Source organism: Panulirus ornatus, chromosome 5 (genome assembly GCF_036320965.1).
Source record: "Panulirus ornatus isolate Po-2019 chromosome 5, ASM3632096v1, whole genome shotgun sequence".
NCBI classification, from domain to species: Eukaryota; Metazoa; Arthropoda; class Malacostraca; order Decapoda; family Palinuridae; genus Panulirus; species Panulirus ornatus.
Window position 1 is genome coordinate 8,963,237 of NC_092228.1, and position 16,509 is coordinate 8,979,745.

Genomic DNA, 16,509 nt, shown 5'->3' on the forward strand with positions numbered 1-16,509 from the left:
ATATATATATATATATATATATGGAAGCGGAAGTGGATCATAGGGTGGGGGAGGGGGCGAAAATTCTGGGGGCCTTGAAGAATGTGTGGAAGTCGAGAACATTATCTCGGAAAGCAAAAATGGGTATGTTTGAAGGAATAGTGGTTCCAACATTGTTGTATGGTTGCGAGGCGTGGGCTATGGATAGAGTTGTGCGCAGGAGGATGGATGTGCTGGAAATGAGATGTTTGAGGACAATGTGTGGTGTGAGGTGGTTTGATCGAGTGAGTAACGTAAGGGTAAGAGAGATGTGTGGAAATAAAAAGAGCGTGGTTGAGAGAGCAGAAGAGGGTGTTTTGAAGTGGTTTGGGCACATGGAGAGGATGAGTGAGGAAAGATTGACCAAGAGGATATATGTGTTGGAGGTGGAGGGAGCAAGGAGAAGAGGGAGACCAAATTGGAGGTGGAAAGATGGAGTGAAAAAGATTTTGTGTGATCGGGGCCTGAACATGCAGGAGGGTGAAAGGAGGGCAAGGAATAGTGAATTGGAGCGATGTGGTATACCGGGGTTGACGTGCTGTCAGTGGATTGAATCAAGGCATGTGAAGCGTCTGGAGTAAACCATGGAAAGCTGTGTAGGTATGTATATTTGCGTGTGTGGACGTATGTATATACATGTGTATGGGGGGGGGTTGGGCCATTTCTTTCGTCTGTTTCCTTGCGCTACCTCGCAAACGCGGGAGACAGCGACAAAGTATAATAATAAAAAATAATAATATATATATATATATATATATATATATATATATATATATATATATATATATATATATATATATATTTTTTTTTTTTTTTATACTTTGTCGCTGTCTCCCGCGTTTGCGAGGTAGCGCAAGGAAACAGACGAAAGAAATGGCTCAACCCCCCCATACACATGTATATACATACGTCCACACACGCAAATATACATACCTACACAGCTTTCCATGGTTTACCCCAGACGCTTCACATGCCTTGATGCAATCCACTGACAGCACGTCAGCCCCGGTATACCACATCGCTCCAATTCACTCTATTCCTTGCCCTCCTTTCACCCTCCTGCATGTTCAGGCCCCGATCACACAAAATCTTTTTCACTCCATCTTTCCACCTCCAATTTGGTCTCCCTCTTCTCCTTGTTCCCTCCACCTCCAACACATATATCCTCTTGGTCAATCTTTCCTCACTCATCCTATATATATATATATATATATATATATATATATATATATATATATATATATAGGGGATAGGGGAGAAAGAATACTTCCCACATATTCCCTGCGTGTCGTAGAAGGCGACTAAAAGGGAAGGGAGCGGGGGGCTGGAAATCCTCACCTTTCATTCTTTTTTTTTCAATTTTCCAAAAGAAGGAACAGAGAAGGGGGCCAGGTGAGGATATTCCCTCTAAGGCCCAGTCCTCTGTTCTTAACGCTACCTTGCTAATGCGGGAAATGGTGAATAGTATGAAAAAAAAAAAAATATAAAAATATATATATATATATATATATATATATATATATATATATATATATATATATATACATATATATATATATATATATATATATATATATATATTTTCTTTCTTTCTTTTAAACTATCCGCCATTTCCCGCATTAGTGAGGTAGCGTTAAGAACAGAGGACTGGGCCTTTGTGGAATATCCTCACCTGGCCCCCCTCTGTTCCTTCTTTTGGAAAATTAAAAAAAAGAAAAAAAAAAAACGAGAGGGGAGGATTTCCAGCCTCCTGCTCCTCCCCTTTTAGTCGCCTTCTACGACACGCAGGGAATACGTGGGAAGTATTCTTCATCCCCTATCCCCAGGGATATATATATATATATATATATATATATATATATATATATATATATATTGGATTACGTGTTAATTGACAGGCGTGCAAAAGAGAGACTTTTGGATGTTAATGTGCTGAGAGGTGCAACTGGAGGGATGTCTGATCATTATCTTGTGGAGGCTAAGGTGAAGATTTGTATGGGTTTTCAGAAAAGAAGAGTGAATGTTGGGGTGAAGAGGGTGGTGAGAGTAAGTGAGCTTGGGAAGGAGACCTGTGTGAGGAAGTACCAGGAGAGACTGAGTACAGAATGGAAAAAGGTGAGAACAATGGAAGTAAGGGGAGTGGGGGAGGAATGGGATGTATTTAGGCAATCAGTGATGGATTGCGCAAAAGATGCTTGTGGCATGAGAAGAGTGGGAGGTGGGTTGATTAGAAAGGGTAGTGAGTGGTGGGATGAAGAAGTAAGAGTATTAGTGAAAGAGAAGAGAGACATTTGGACGATTTTTGCAGGGAAAAAATGCAATTGAGTGGGAGATGTATAAAAGAAAGAGACAGGAGGTCAAGAGAAAGGTGCAAGAGGTGAAAAAAAGGGCAAATGAGAGTTGGGGTGAGAGAGTATCATTAAATTTTAGGGAGAATAAAAAGATGTTCTGAAAGGAGGTAAATAAAGTGCGTAAGACAAGGGAGCAAATGGGAACTTCAGTGAAGGGCGCAAATGGGGAGGTGATAACAAGTAGTGGTGATGTGAGAAGGAGATGGAGTGAGTATTTTGAAGGTTTGTTGAATGTGTTTGATGATAGAGTGGCAGATATAGGGTGTTTTGGTCGAGGTGGTGTGCAAAGTGAGAGGGTTAGGGAAAATGATTTGGTAAACAGAGAAGAGGTAGTGAAAGCTTTGCGGAAGATGAAAGCCGGCAAGGCAGCAGGTTTGGATGGTATTGCAATGGAATTTATTAAAAAAGGGGGTGACTGTATTGTTGACTGGTTGGTAAGGTTATTTAATGTATGTATGACTCATGATGAGGTGCCTGAGGATTGGCGGAATGCGTGCATAGTGCCATTGTACAAAGGCAAAGGGGATAAGAGTGAGTGCTCAAATTACAGAGGTATAAGTTTGTTGAGTATTCCTGGTAAATTATATGGGAGGGTATTGATTGAGAGGGTGAAGGCATGTACAGAGCATCAGATTGGGGAAGAGCAGTGTGGTTTCAGAAGTGGTAGAGGATGTGTGGATCAGGTGTTTGCTTTGAAGAATGTATGTGAGAAATACTTAGAAAAGCAAATGGATTTGTATGTAGCATTTATGGATCTGGAGAAGGCATATGATAGAGTTGATAGAGATGCTCTGTGGAAGGTATTAAGAATATCTGGTGTGGGAGGAAAGTTGTTAGAAGCAGTGAAAACTTTTTATCGAGGATGTAAGGCATGTGTACGTGTAGGAAGAGAGGAAAGTGATTGGTTCTCAGTGAATGTAGGTTTGCGGCAGGGGTGTGTGATGTCTCCATGGTTGTTTAATTTGTTTATGGATGGGGTTGTTAGGGAGGTAAATGCAAGAGTTTTGGAAAGAGGGGCAAGTATGAAGTCTGTTGGGGATGAGAGAGCTTGGGAAGTGAGTCAGTTGTTGTTCGCTGACAATACAGCGCTGGTGGCTGATTCATGTGAGAAACTGCAGAAGCTGGTGACTAAGTTTGGTAAAGTGTGTGAAAGAAGAAAGTTAAGAGTAAATGTGAATAAGAGCAAGGTTATTAGGTACAGTAGGGTTGAGGGTCAAGTCAATTGGGAGGTGAGTTTGAATGGAGAAAAACTGGAGGAAGTGAAGTGTTTTAGATATCTGGGAGTGGATCTGGCAGTGGATGGAACCATGGAAGCGAAAGTGGATCATAGGGTGGGGGAGGGGGCAAAAATTCTGGGGGCCTTGAAGAATGTGTGGAAGTCGAGAACATTGTCTCGGAAAGCAAAAATGGGTATGTTTGAAGGAATAGTGGTTCCAACAATGTTGTATGGTTGCGAGGCGTGGGCTATGGATAGAATTGTGCGCAGGAGGATGGATGTGCTGGAAATGAGATGTTTGGGGACAATGTGTGGTGTGAGGTGGTTTGATCGAGTGAGTAACGTAAGGGTAAGAGAGATGTGTGGAAATAAAAAGAGCGTGGTTGAGAGAGCAGAAGAGGGTGTTTTGAAATGGTTTGGGCATATGGAGAGAATGAGTGAGGAAAGATTGACCAAGAGGATATATGTGTCAGAGGTGGAGGGAACGAGGAGAAGTGGGAGACCAAATTGGAGGTGGAAAGATGGAGTGAAAAAGATTTTGTGTGATCGGGGCCTGAACATACAGGAGGGTGAAAGGAGGGCAAGGAATAGAGTGAATTGGATCGATGTGGTATACCAGGGTTGACGTGCTGTCAGTGGATTGAATCAGGGCATGTGAAGCGTCTGGGGTAAACCATGGAAAGTTGTGTGGGGCCTGGATGTGGAAAGGGAGCTGTGGTTTCGGGCACTATTGCATGACAGCTAGAGACTGAGTGTGAACGAATGGGGCCTTTGTTGTCTTTTCCTAGTGCTACCTCGCACACATGAGGGGGGAGGGGGATGGTATTCCATGTGTGGCGAGGTGGCGGTGGGAACGAATAAAGGCAGACAGTGTGAATTGTGTGCATGGGTATATATGTATGTGTCTGTGTGTGTATATATATGTGTACATTGAAATGTATAGGTATGTATATTTGTGTGTGTGGACGTGTACGTATATACATTGTGTATGGGGGTGGGTTGGGCCATTTCTTTCGTCTGTTTCCTTGCGCTACCTCGCAAACGCGGGACACGGCGACAAAGCAAAATAAATAAATATAAATATATAACATTTTACTTTTAATTTGCAATTTTAGTCTTTTTTTTCCACATGAGAGAAAGAATACTTTCCATGTATTCCCTGCATGTCTTAGAAGGTGACTAAAAGGGGAGGGAGCGGGTGGCTGGAAATCCTCCCCTCTCATTTTTTTTCAATTTCTCAAAAGAAGGAACAGAGAAGGGGGCCAGGTGAAGATATTCCCCAGTCCTCTGTTCTTAGCGCTAACTCGCTAATGAGGGAAATGGCAAATAGTATGAAAGCAAGCATATATATAACAGGATGAGATAATTGGTGTAAATTTGATATTAATTACAATACTGTATAATGACAAGAATTTTGAAGAATGAAGGCTACAAGTCATAATAAAGGTAATCTAATCCTAAAAAACATAGGCCAAGCACCCTAAAGGTCTGTAGAACAAGAAGTAGGAGTAATTTACTAGATTTCCTTTTTTGATTTATCTTATTAAATGATAACTCTAATTTGATTTATCTTATTAAATGATAACTCTAAAATAACTTTAATTTTTTGAAAAACCTTAGCACTGGGGACTCCTCTATATTTCCAGGTTTGGTCAACTAAAAGTTAAAGGTAAGAAGATTATAGGAAGACATAATGAAGAAACAAGAATGTATCATAATAGTCAATCCTTGAGCAGCTCGTCTCCAAAAAGAAACTGTGGTAAGCAGTTGCCAGTCTCCATACAAACATTATGGGAAGCAGTGGCCTGAAGTATACCTCAGGTCCAAACTCTCGGGATGGGGGTCACATGCAAATAGGCCATAATACCAATGCACAAAATATTACCTGTAGAACAAAAAAGAGCACTGCTACACAAAGGGATGGCTGAAGAGAAGCGATGCCCAAAGAATTATGAGATGAAAGGCTTTTGATTTCACTCTAGTAAACAGAGAGATAGTATAAGAATCACCCAAGATGTGTGATCAGTATTTTATACTAAGATAAATGAAACATGTACATATGAAATAGCTGCTCACAAAAAAGATATTTGACACCTATACAACACTTCGTTTCAGGAAAGCAGACTTTATGATAATTACGAGGGGGTATCCAAGACAGTCAAAACTGAGAAAGGAATTAGGTTCTGTAAAGTAATAGGAGAGAAAGAATACTTCCAATGTATTCCCTGCGTGTCGTAGAAGGTAACTAAAGGGGGCGGGAGAGGGGGGGCTGGAAACCCTCCCCTCCTTGTATTTCAATTTCTAAAAAGGGAAACAGGAGTCAAGTGGGGAGTGCTCCTCCTCCCCGAAGGCTCAGATTGGGGTGCCTGAATGTGTGAGGATGTAACCAAGATGAGAAGAAAGTACAGATAGGTAGTATGTTTGAGGAATGAAACCTGGATGCTCTGGCTCTGAGTGAAATGAAGCTCAAGAGTAAAGGGGAAGAGTGGTTTGGGAATGTCTTGGGGGTAAAGTCTGGGGTTGGTGAGAGGACAAGAGCTAAAGAAGGAGTAGCACTACTCCAGAAGCAGGAGTTGTGGGAGTATATGATAGAGTGTAAGAAAGTAAATTCTAGATTGATGTGGGTAAAACTGAAAGTGGATGGAGAGAGTTGGATGAATATTGGTGCTTATGCACCAGGTCATGAGAATAAAGATCATGTGGCAAGTGTTTTCGGAGCAGCTAAGTGAGTATGTCAGCAGCTTTGATGCGTGAGACCAGGTTATAGTGATGGGTGATTTGAATGCGAAGGTGAGTAATGTGGCAACTGAGGGTAAATTGGTGTATATGGGGTATTCAGTGTTGAGAAAGGAAATAGTGAAGTGAAGAACTTGTGGATTTGTGTACAGAAAAATGACTGGTGATGGGGCATACCTGGTTTAAAAAGAGAGATATACATAAGTATACATATGTGAGTAAGGGAGATGGTCAAAAAGCATTACTGAATTACTTGTTAATTGATAGGCCTGTAAAAGAGAGACTTTTGGACGTTAATATGCTGAGAAGGGCAGCTGGAGGGTTGTCTGATCACTGTCTTGCGAAGGTGAAGATTTGTAGAGGTTTTCAAGAAAAAAGAGAATGTTAGGGAGATGAGAGTGGTGAGAGTAAGTGAGCATGGAAAGGAGACTTGTGTGAGGAAGTACCAGGAGAAATTGAGTGCAGAATGGCAAAAGGTGAGAGCAAATAGTGTGAAGGGAGTGGGTGAGGAATGGGATGTACTTGGGAAGCAAAAGATGCATATGGCATGAGAAAGGTGGGACGTGAGCAGAATAGAAAGGGTAGTGAGTGGTGGGATGATGAAGTTGTTGGTGAAAGATAAAAGAGAGGCATTTGGATGATACTTGCAAGGAATGAGTGCAAATGACTTGAAGATGTAAAAAAAGAAAGCAGGAGGAAGTCAAGAGAAAGGTACAAGGGTTGAAAAAAAAGAGTAAATGAGAGTTGGGGTGAGAGAATATCATTCAACTTTAGGGATGATAAAAAGATGTTTTGGAAGGAAGTATATAACGTGTGTACGATGAGAACAAATGAGAATATTGGTGAAGAGGGCAAAAGGGGAAGTGATAAAAGGTAGTGATGAAGTGAGAAGGAGATGGAGTGAGTATTTTGAAGGTTTGTTGAATGTGTATGCTAATAGAGTGGCAGATATAGGGTGTTTTGGTCGGGGTGGTGGGTGAAGCGAATGGTATGATAATAAACAATGGTATGAAAACAGTATGGGTTATAGAGGTCTTCTTACTTAGGGATAGGCTGCAAGGAATGCTTCTTATAGGTGAAATAGGTGAACATGGACTGGAATTAGCTCAAAGGAAAATTCCTTTAGAACTTGAGATGTGCTATCTGAGCCATATGCTGTGTCCACCTGGAGCAGGGAGAGTATTCACAAGACAGCGTGAGAGAAAAATACAGAAGGCATAGAGTCTGCAGGAGTTGGGTTCAGGATGAGAAGCAGAATCACTCACAGTTGAAATGGAAAAAAATTAGGTACCAAAAAGAGTGGCTTGAATAGCTGCAGTGTTAGCTACAGCCTGATCAACATGGAAGTGAGGAGGAAAGGTTGAGTCACACAAGTTATTGAAGATGTCTTTCTTTATGGGCCAGAAAAAGACGTCAAATCAGCATACTCTTTTCCTATGAAGGTGTGCCTCACTTTATGAATAACAGTTCTGCAGTGATTCTAAGCAAAAATTAAATCTGAGAGAGATTAATGGGAAGGGATAGATTTCATGGCCAACTATGCTTAGATATCAGAAAGGAAGCAATCAGACCATGTTCATCAAAATACTAAGCATCCAGGCCAACAAAACAATGATAGTCCCATACTGTCACAGTTGGTATTTCCAGAAAGAAATTGGGGTGGGTGTGCCCAATTAGAAAAGATGAAAAGATTACAGTAGGAAGACAGTAAAAAAAAGGGGGGGATATTGTATTCACAGTGATAAGGTTGGAAGGAGAGTCAAGTGTGTTAGAAGGGGAACCCATTTTCCTGAACTGTACCATAAATTTCCATATCATCCATCTTTGCATTCAGATCCCTTAACACCGGGATTCAATCAACTGTATTAAAATGCAAAATCATAAAATCCACCGAGAATGAGAACATTATGTCCCACTCACCTGCCTAAGTTTCTCAAGTTCCTTGCTGAACTGTGTTAGTAAAGCCTCATACTCCTTGTCCAGCATGTGCTTGTGACTCTCCATATCAACACGACACCTCTCCTCAAGCTGATCATTATGAAAGGAAATAATAATCAGTTAAGTCACATCAGTAACAACCTATCTGTGCCTATTTGTAATCACCTATCTGCACTGTATGGGAAGGGTTTTACACTCATGACATCCCATCTTTTGAACATTCTCTAATATCATACTTCTTAAATCTACGCATACTGTAAAAATACTTTGCATCTTTTTTACAAATTTCTTGCTTCAATTCTGCATTGTATCCTCTGGTTACTCTATCCCTACATCTCTTGATGTTTATGTCATCAATCTGATCTAAAAACTTAAAAGATTGTGATCAGGTCATCACTCTCTTCTTTTTCAGTGGAAGGTAAATTCAAAACCTCTAGCCTTTTTCTGTAATTCATAGTCTCACTTTTATAACTCATCACCTTTTCTATCTATCTATATTTCTGACACCTGTTCCAACTGTTACTCCCTCAAAGGGGTGGCCACAGCAACAGTCTCCATAACTAAAGAACTCCAATGCCACTTCTTAACCTTTAGTACCTCACCCTTAACAGGCCACTAGCAGAGGGCAAGTCAACAGTTATTTTTGCAAGATCAGGAGGACTGACTTTTGCACATTAACAGCTTCACTTCCTATTATTCCCAGACCAAGAAAAAAATCATCTGACAGCCAACAACACAACTTAAATCTATATATCTTAGAAAAGAAAAGGTTAAGAGGTGATCTAATAAAAGTATTCATAATAATCAAAGGCTTTACAATCCTGATCTAACAACCTACTTAAAGCCTGACTCATCTGATTTTACCGTAGAAATGGTTACAACTAGTGGGCAAACATCTGACCTCAAATGAGTCAAGTACTTTTTCTGCAACGGGACTGTTAAAAGATGGAATGGTTTACTGCTGACACTGGTTGAAAGCAGTGCTACAATGCATCCAAACTTGATAAACATTCTGCTTCAAGTCCAATTAAAAATATTTGCACTTCCTTAGTCAAATGAGCAATGTGAAGGTTTTTCTCTTTGAATCATCTATGTGCCTTTCTACTCTTACCACACTATTCTTTGTGTTTTGGATATTTTCCACAACAAAAATCAGCCTCAACATGACCAAATGGTCTGATGCTGTTTGAATTCCTTTATAAATATGTCAAGAAAAGACACCTAGCTCAAGTAAATATACATGTGGAAGATTTCAGAGGTCAAGTAATTTTTCCTTCTGCTTCTTTATATCATACACTGTAGAAGACCCAAATTGTACAATGAACGCAAACTCCTTATCAAAGATCCCTCGACCAACTTCCACAGTAATTCAACTTTCTCCTAATTAGAAAGTGAATGATGTTTTTGCATTTAGCTATGCTATTAAAAAATGGGCTGCTTGTTGGTCTTCTGAATGACATACAAAAGGGTTAATCTTGGGCATTATGACAATAAACTGATGAAGACTGCTGAGGCATGCCAACTTGTAAACTGAAATACAGTGGGAATGCTGGAGACAGCAATGTCAAATAAACAGAAGCTAGTCTGGAAACTAACCATGCCAGCTCACAGAAGGTTTTCCAGGTCACAAAAATAATTTGGACATTTCCTAACAACACTGGTTCATGGGTGAAGATAGTTTATGGAATATCCATTTAGGGACATTAAACCAGTAGGTAGTAAAGACATGGTTCAGCTCATTTTCTCCCTCTGAGCAATCATCAATTTCCATTTAGTGATGATGTCATTGTTCCCAAGTTAACAGCAGATAAGCACCTTATTACTCCTTTAACATTTGCATCAACTTGATGGTGGTCACCATCACTCAAAGAAAGGTCTTTTCTTTAACAGAGGGCAAGGAAGGATGGGAAACACTACTTGGAAAGTGCTAGCAAGACACAACCCTGGAGGGCAAGACTTTTTCATACTTCAAAACTTGCATCTCTCTCCATCGTCAATCTTTCCCATGAGACATAACACCATGTCAACATTAAGGAGGAGGAGGGTTCAGGGTTTAAGTAAAACTTCCACAAGAAGCTAGGTATAATAAGAACCCTATCTTAAGTCATCTTCACACACCTGGGTCCCTCTGCCCTGTCCATGGCCACAAAAGATGAACCCTAAATAGCTGCAGTATGGTCACTGACTGACATGCTATGGGAAAACAGACCACTATCATAATCTACTCCAAGGAAAGGTTCTTAAAAATATCACTGTAGAGGCTACCTTCACAAAAGCTTGGCCTCTGACACAAATGCAAACTGGGTTCAAACTCAAGTCTCTTGGACCCAGTGGTGATATTTCTTATCATGAGATGCATTCTGAGATTCCTGGGCACTAAAGGACTTACCTTTCAGAATTTCAGATCAACATGATTTCAACCAATTTCCACTGGGTGTAAGGAATAGTTCTTATGTGATGACACTTCACAGTGACACACCCTCTTACCATCAAGGGATATCAAGAGATATTTCATGATGACTAGTTGAGGTACTGTAAGATCAAAGATACTCCTATGATTACAAGAAAATTGGACATTTCAAACCCTTATCAGTTGCTAATGAGAGACAACTATGCCAAAAAAAAAAAGGAAAAAACTTAAGTAAATCCCAACAGATTTACCTTAACCCCCCCCTCCCCACCAAAGATAGCTTCCATTGGGCACTCCTACATCACTATCTATCTATCTATCTATCTATCTATCTATACTTCTGAGGCCCACTCCCATCATGGGGGTGGCTACAGCAAAAGTCTCCACTTATCCCTGTCCTTATGTGCCTGGTTCTCCAACAAAAAGCTGCTAAATGTCCTTCACAGAAAATTCACAAAAATTTGCAGAATGACAATCTAGGGGAGAAATCATCATACACTGCCACCTCAGTCATCACTCAGGCTTGGCATGTGGAATTACAAGTCCTGTGCAAAACTAGATATATCAATATCCCATCCAAAAGTATCACTCAGCTCACTTAAAGAAATCTCAGTCTGGAAAAGTTAATGGGGGTAAACAACAAGTGACATATCATCATCTGACCTCAAGTTTTGTATCCACCAGTATAAATGATCATAATTACAAGGATAGAACAAAACTGACCGAAAACTAAAATACAATTTCTATCTTTGGCAAAGGAGGGAAAAACTAGGTATTTCTGGTAATCATCTGACCATTCAATTCTGGTCAAAAGGTTCAGCACCTACACTAAAATGTACAATCTAATTTACCAATTTCCCTGAAAAAAATCTAAGGTTTTAAATATATAGCTGAACCTGCATAAAATATATATTAGTAAAATACCATAACTACAGTACCAAATAATGCATAACAAATACATGAAAGACATTCAGATCTCTACTTTTACATAAATCATAGTCTTTTATGAAAATATATCACCTTTATATCCCCTACATAATAAATGTGAATGATAAATGATATTTCTATCCCACATATAAACTCATCATCACTATTAGATGCTGTACTGCAAGCAACAATGGTTTCATACTACCTTAGCCTGGGCTCGTTGGTGCTCCTGCCGCATGCGTTTGTACCCAGACATGGCAGCATGCATGTCCTCCTGAAGATGTTCCTTCTGCTGCTTGCTAACAATGGACGTCGTCTTTATGGTTGCAAAGTTGCTCGTGCTAGCTTCTCCAGCATTACCAACAGGCTGTATTTCATAAGAATAACTTAGAACACATTTGAGATGAACATATAATACTTAAAAATAAAAGTATGAAATCAGAAATTAAGCCTTCTAAAAGTTTATGAAGGAATGAATAATACTGGAAATCAACACACCTAACCCAGTACATTAGGATAGTCCCTATCTACAAAAATACCAACCTAAATTATATATACAAAGGTAAGAGTATCTGAAGTGCATGTATAATTACTTTATACTATACAGAGAGGGAGTTTTACAGTTGTCTGGTCCCATCTCTTGACATTCTCTATCACACAACTTATCAATTTTTTACATCCAGTCTGCATTAACTGTGTCTTCAGAAATTCTATTTCATTCATCCATCACTCTTATAACATAAAAGTACTTCCTCATATCATCTTTAACAAGTCTCATGCTTAATTCCATTTTATGTCCTCTGATTACTCTATCCCTGCATCTCTTAAAGAACTGTCGTTGTTCATATCATCTATCTGTTTTCAAAATTTAAAGGTTGAAATCAGGTCATTTCTCATTCTTCCAAGGTGGACAAAATTAAAACCTTTGTTCTTCCCCTGTAACTCAGCTCTTAATCCTAGAATCATCTTTGTTGCTATCCACAGGATCTCTATTAGCTCTTAGTGATTCTGAAGGTGTGATGACCAAACTTGAGAAGCATACAGCTTGCTGAATAATTTCATAACCATGAACTTAAATGCAATTCTAATGATTTCTTAAAGAAATTCAGTATCCTTAAATATTCTCCTAAGGTAGGACTCTGGCGACAGATTAGGGAAAATGTTGACTCCTAAGTCTTTCTTACAGACAGATTCCTGCAGCTTAATTCCAACAGGATGATAATCTTACTAAGGCCCTCTTTCACTGTGATCCACACTAATCATTTTACATTTACTTCGGTTGAAATTCATCAATAATGTATCATTCCTACTCTGGAGTCTATTTAGGTCCCTTTGTAAGTTGATACATTCTTCCTCGCTTTTTACTTCCTTTTGAATGTGTGATCATTTGTGATATCTCTTTGGTGTGTTACACGAAGGGAATCTTAAACAAATGAAACAAATGATGCCCAGTCTCTTAACCTTGTGTATATGTACCATGTCTTTACAACTAAACCAGGAACCCACTTACTTTCCAGCCCTGAGTGAAGGATGAACACAGGCTGGGTGTAGGCCAACTGCCATGCCCAGGAGTTGAACCCATGCAGGTCCAACCCTGGGCTAGCCCATGGTGATGTATGGTCAGTACCACCAACTACTGCACCACACAGGCCCATGTGTAATAACCTATCTACATATTTGCAAATACCCATTTCTATTGTACAAGGAAATCACATACTGTCTGGTAGTCCAGATACTGACAATCCACCCAGCCTTTTACTCTGTCTAAAACACGGCTCACTCTCTCAAAGGAATCTAATAGGTTTGTTACACATGACCTTTCCCTAAAACTGGCTGTCTCTCACTTGGGTAACTACTCTATAAAAAGTCATCCATTTGCTTTCCAATCATATTTTCTCAAATCTTACAGACAGCTGTTGGTGAGAATGGTCTAGACTAGTCTAAAGTTCAGTGCCTCATTTCCTTTCTTGTATACATATACGTATGATGTATGCCGGTTTCCATTCCCTTGGCATCTGATCTTCTCTGAGTGACATTTTGAAATATATATATCGAGGTTTATCAAAAATGTACCTGCACACATCTTCAAGGGGTGAAATTTCATTACGACCAAAACACCATGAAACTTGTATGGATCAAGACCTTTTAGGATATAGTTAAAGTCTTTTCTAGATATCTTAATGTTTTCTCTCTTTGTAGACTTAAAGCATCCTCTGCCAAAGGTTGATATGGATCTGTGTCTTCTGTCCACATCAAATTATATTTACAAACACACACACACACACACACACATATATATATTCTATTTATTTATTTATTCATCATTTTGCTTTGTCGCTGTCTCCCGCGTCAGTGAGGTATACTCTATTTTTAGATTATACTTCATCACCATTTCCCGTGCCAGCAAGGATGCGCCAGGAAACAGACATAGAATGGACCATCCACTCATATACACTTACATATACATAAATGCCAATACCAGCACATATACATACATATATACATATCAACATATACATACACATACATATACATATAACACATGTACATATTCATATTTGCTTGCCTTCATCCATTCCTGGAGCTACAACATCCCACAGGAAACAGCATCGCTACCCCCTGCTTCAGCAAGGCAGCGCCAGGAAAACAGACAAAAATGGCCACAATCGCTTACACTAAGTTTCTAATGTGTGTGTGTAGCAGGCCATGCCACTTTGGTTTCGAACCGTAGTTCATACAACCCAGGCACCCACGCAGACCTGGCAAGATCTGGGCTGACCAATCAACATCGACCAGGGTGGACAGCTCCCTCAAGAATGATGAAATCCAAAAGGCCATTTTGGATCATCGGGCTCACCATTAAAGCAGTTCAGTTTTGTACAAACAATGAAGAGATTCACAGATTATATAAAACCTTCAGTTTAATATAGAAGCACTCGGTTTAATGTATAAATGATACAGCAACAACTAGTACACCAGGATGAGGAACGAGAGGTAATCTTGGCCATGAGAAAACTACCCCTGCTGTCCGCAGCACCCTGCTACTGTCCACCCTCTAGTTTTTATTCTTCCAAAAGAAGGAACAGATAAGGGGGGCCAAGTGAGGATTTTACCTCTACGGCTCAGTCCTCTGTTCTTGACACTACCTCGCTAACACGAGAAATGGCAACATGTAAGTTGAAAAAAGTATATATTTCATTACACTCAGTCACTGTCTCCCGCATTAGCAAGGTAGCACAAGGAAACAGACGAAAGAATTGCCCAACCCACCCACATACACATGCATATACATAAACGCACACACACACACACACATATACACAACTATACACTTCAGCATATACATACATATACACACACTGACATATACATATATACACATGTACATATTCATACTGCCTTCATACATTCCTGTCGCCACCCAGCCACATATGAAACAAGCACCCCCCCTCGCACGCGCGAGGTAGAGCTAGGAAAAGACAACAAAGGCTACATTCGTTCACAATCAGTCTCTAGCTGTCATGTATAATGCACCGAAACCACAGCTCCCTTTCCACATCCAGGCCCAACAAAACTTTCCATGGTTTACCACCAGCTTCGGCAGTTTCTCTCTCAAATCTGCCACCAGTGCTGAGCCATCACAGTAAACAATAACTGACTAATCTCACAAGCACTCTCTGCTGCAAAAATTCAGACCTAGCCCTTTCATCAAAACCTTTACATTCATTTCCTTCACCATCCTAACTATAAAGAGAATGAACAGCCACGACGAAATAACACCCATACCAAAGACCCACCTTCACCTGGAGCCATTTGTTCTCTCTACCAATCCGCACACACATCTTACTCTCTTGATAAAAACTCACTGCTTCTAATAGCTTTCCTCCCACATAATATAGTTCAACAAAGCATCTCTATAACCCTACAATATGATTTCACCAATAAATGCTACATACTAATCCTTCTAATTCTCTATATACTTCTCTCATGCATTCTTCAAAGTAAACAACTGACCTACAAATAATTTTTCACTCCTAATACCACATTGATCCTCCCTAATCTGATGATCTGTGCATGCTTTCTCCCTTTCAATCACCACCCTTCCATGCAACTTACCAGGTACATTCAAACAACATATACCTATGTAATTCATACATTCACCTTTATCCTCCTTGCCTTTATACAGTGGCACTACACAGGCATATGTACATTCTGGTGGCCCTCATAAAACAAAGGCGTTACGTTTCTGTAGATGTCATTACAGCAGAATATCGTTGAGAAAATGAAACCCACAATAAGGGGGTTACATTCCTAACATAAATTTCCCCAATCTCTTACGTATGAACTATACCCAAAGGAACTTAGCTTACCATCAATATGCCACACTAAATCATGACTAATTCTCGAGCTATTGCCTTATCATTGGTAAATCAAACAAAATATAGTGATACTTACTGAGAATGCAGATGATAACTTGAAAGGGTAGTGAAGCAGGATTTGGGATGGAATGAGGGTTAATGGGAGAGCAAAGCACACTAGGCTTATGTATATTACCCTCTGAATCATTTGATTCAGTAAGTTTCAATCAGAGAGGTAGGAGAAGTTTGCCTTGTTCTCTTGAAAAATCTATTCAATTCTAGTTGTAAGGCCTGCCTTTTTCTTTCTCTGTATATTGCCTTGAAAGCAAATGAAGCATCTGTAAGTTTTCTAGAGAACAAAAGGGAAAGTACGTTGTCAGGATCCAAGTCATTAATGATTGGCTACAGCCTTGTCTTGGTAATGAAACACTCCTGAAGGCCTTTGCTGTGAACTGTTCTCATCAAGTAAAATGCAATGAAGGTGGCAATTACACTCAAGTGCATGGGCTGGAGCAAGGAAGTGATGTTCCAAGGTTGATAATAAACTGCTAATAT

General features: G+C 39.8%; 1 protein-coding gene across 19 annotated transcripts in view; it reads right to left on the minus strand.

The window, feature by feature from the left end:
- Positions 1-16,509, minus strand: part of Tao (Serine/threonine-protein kinase Tao) — a 132,150-nt gene that overhangs the window by 24,448 nt on the left and 91,193 nt on the right. For all 19 annotated transcript variants that reach the window (XR_011712551.1, XM_071660909.1, XM_071660930.1 and 16 more), the window contains 2 exons: positions 11,802-11,963; positions 8,242-8,349 (listed from right to left, as the gene is read on the minus strand). Coding sequence is in view for 18 of the 19 variants with exons in the window: in XM_071660909.1 (XP_071517010.1) it covers positions 8,242-8,349; positions 11,802-11,963 (270 nt within the window). In the remaining variant the exon portion in view is untranslated. The remainder of the gene's footprint in view (positions 1-8,241; positions 8,350-11,801; positions 11,964-16,509) is intronic.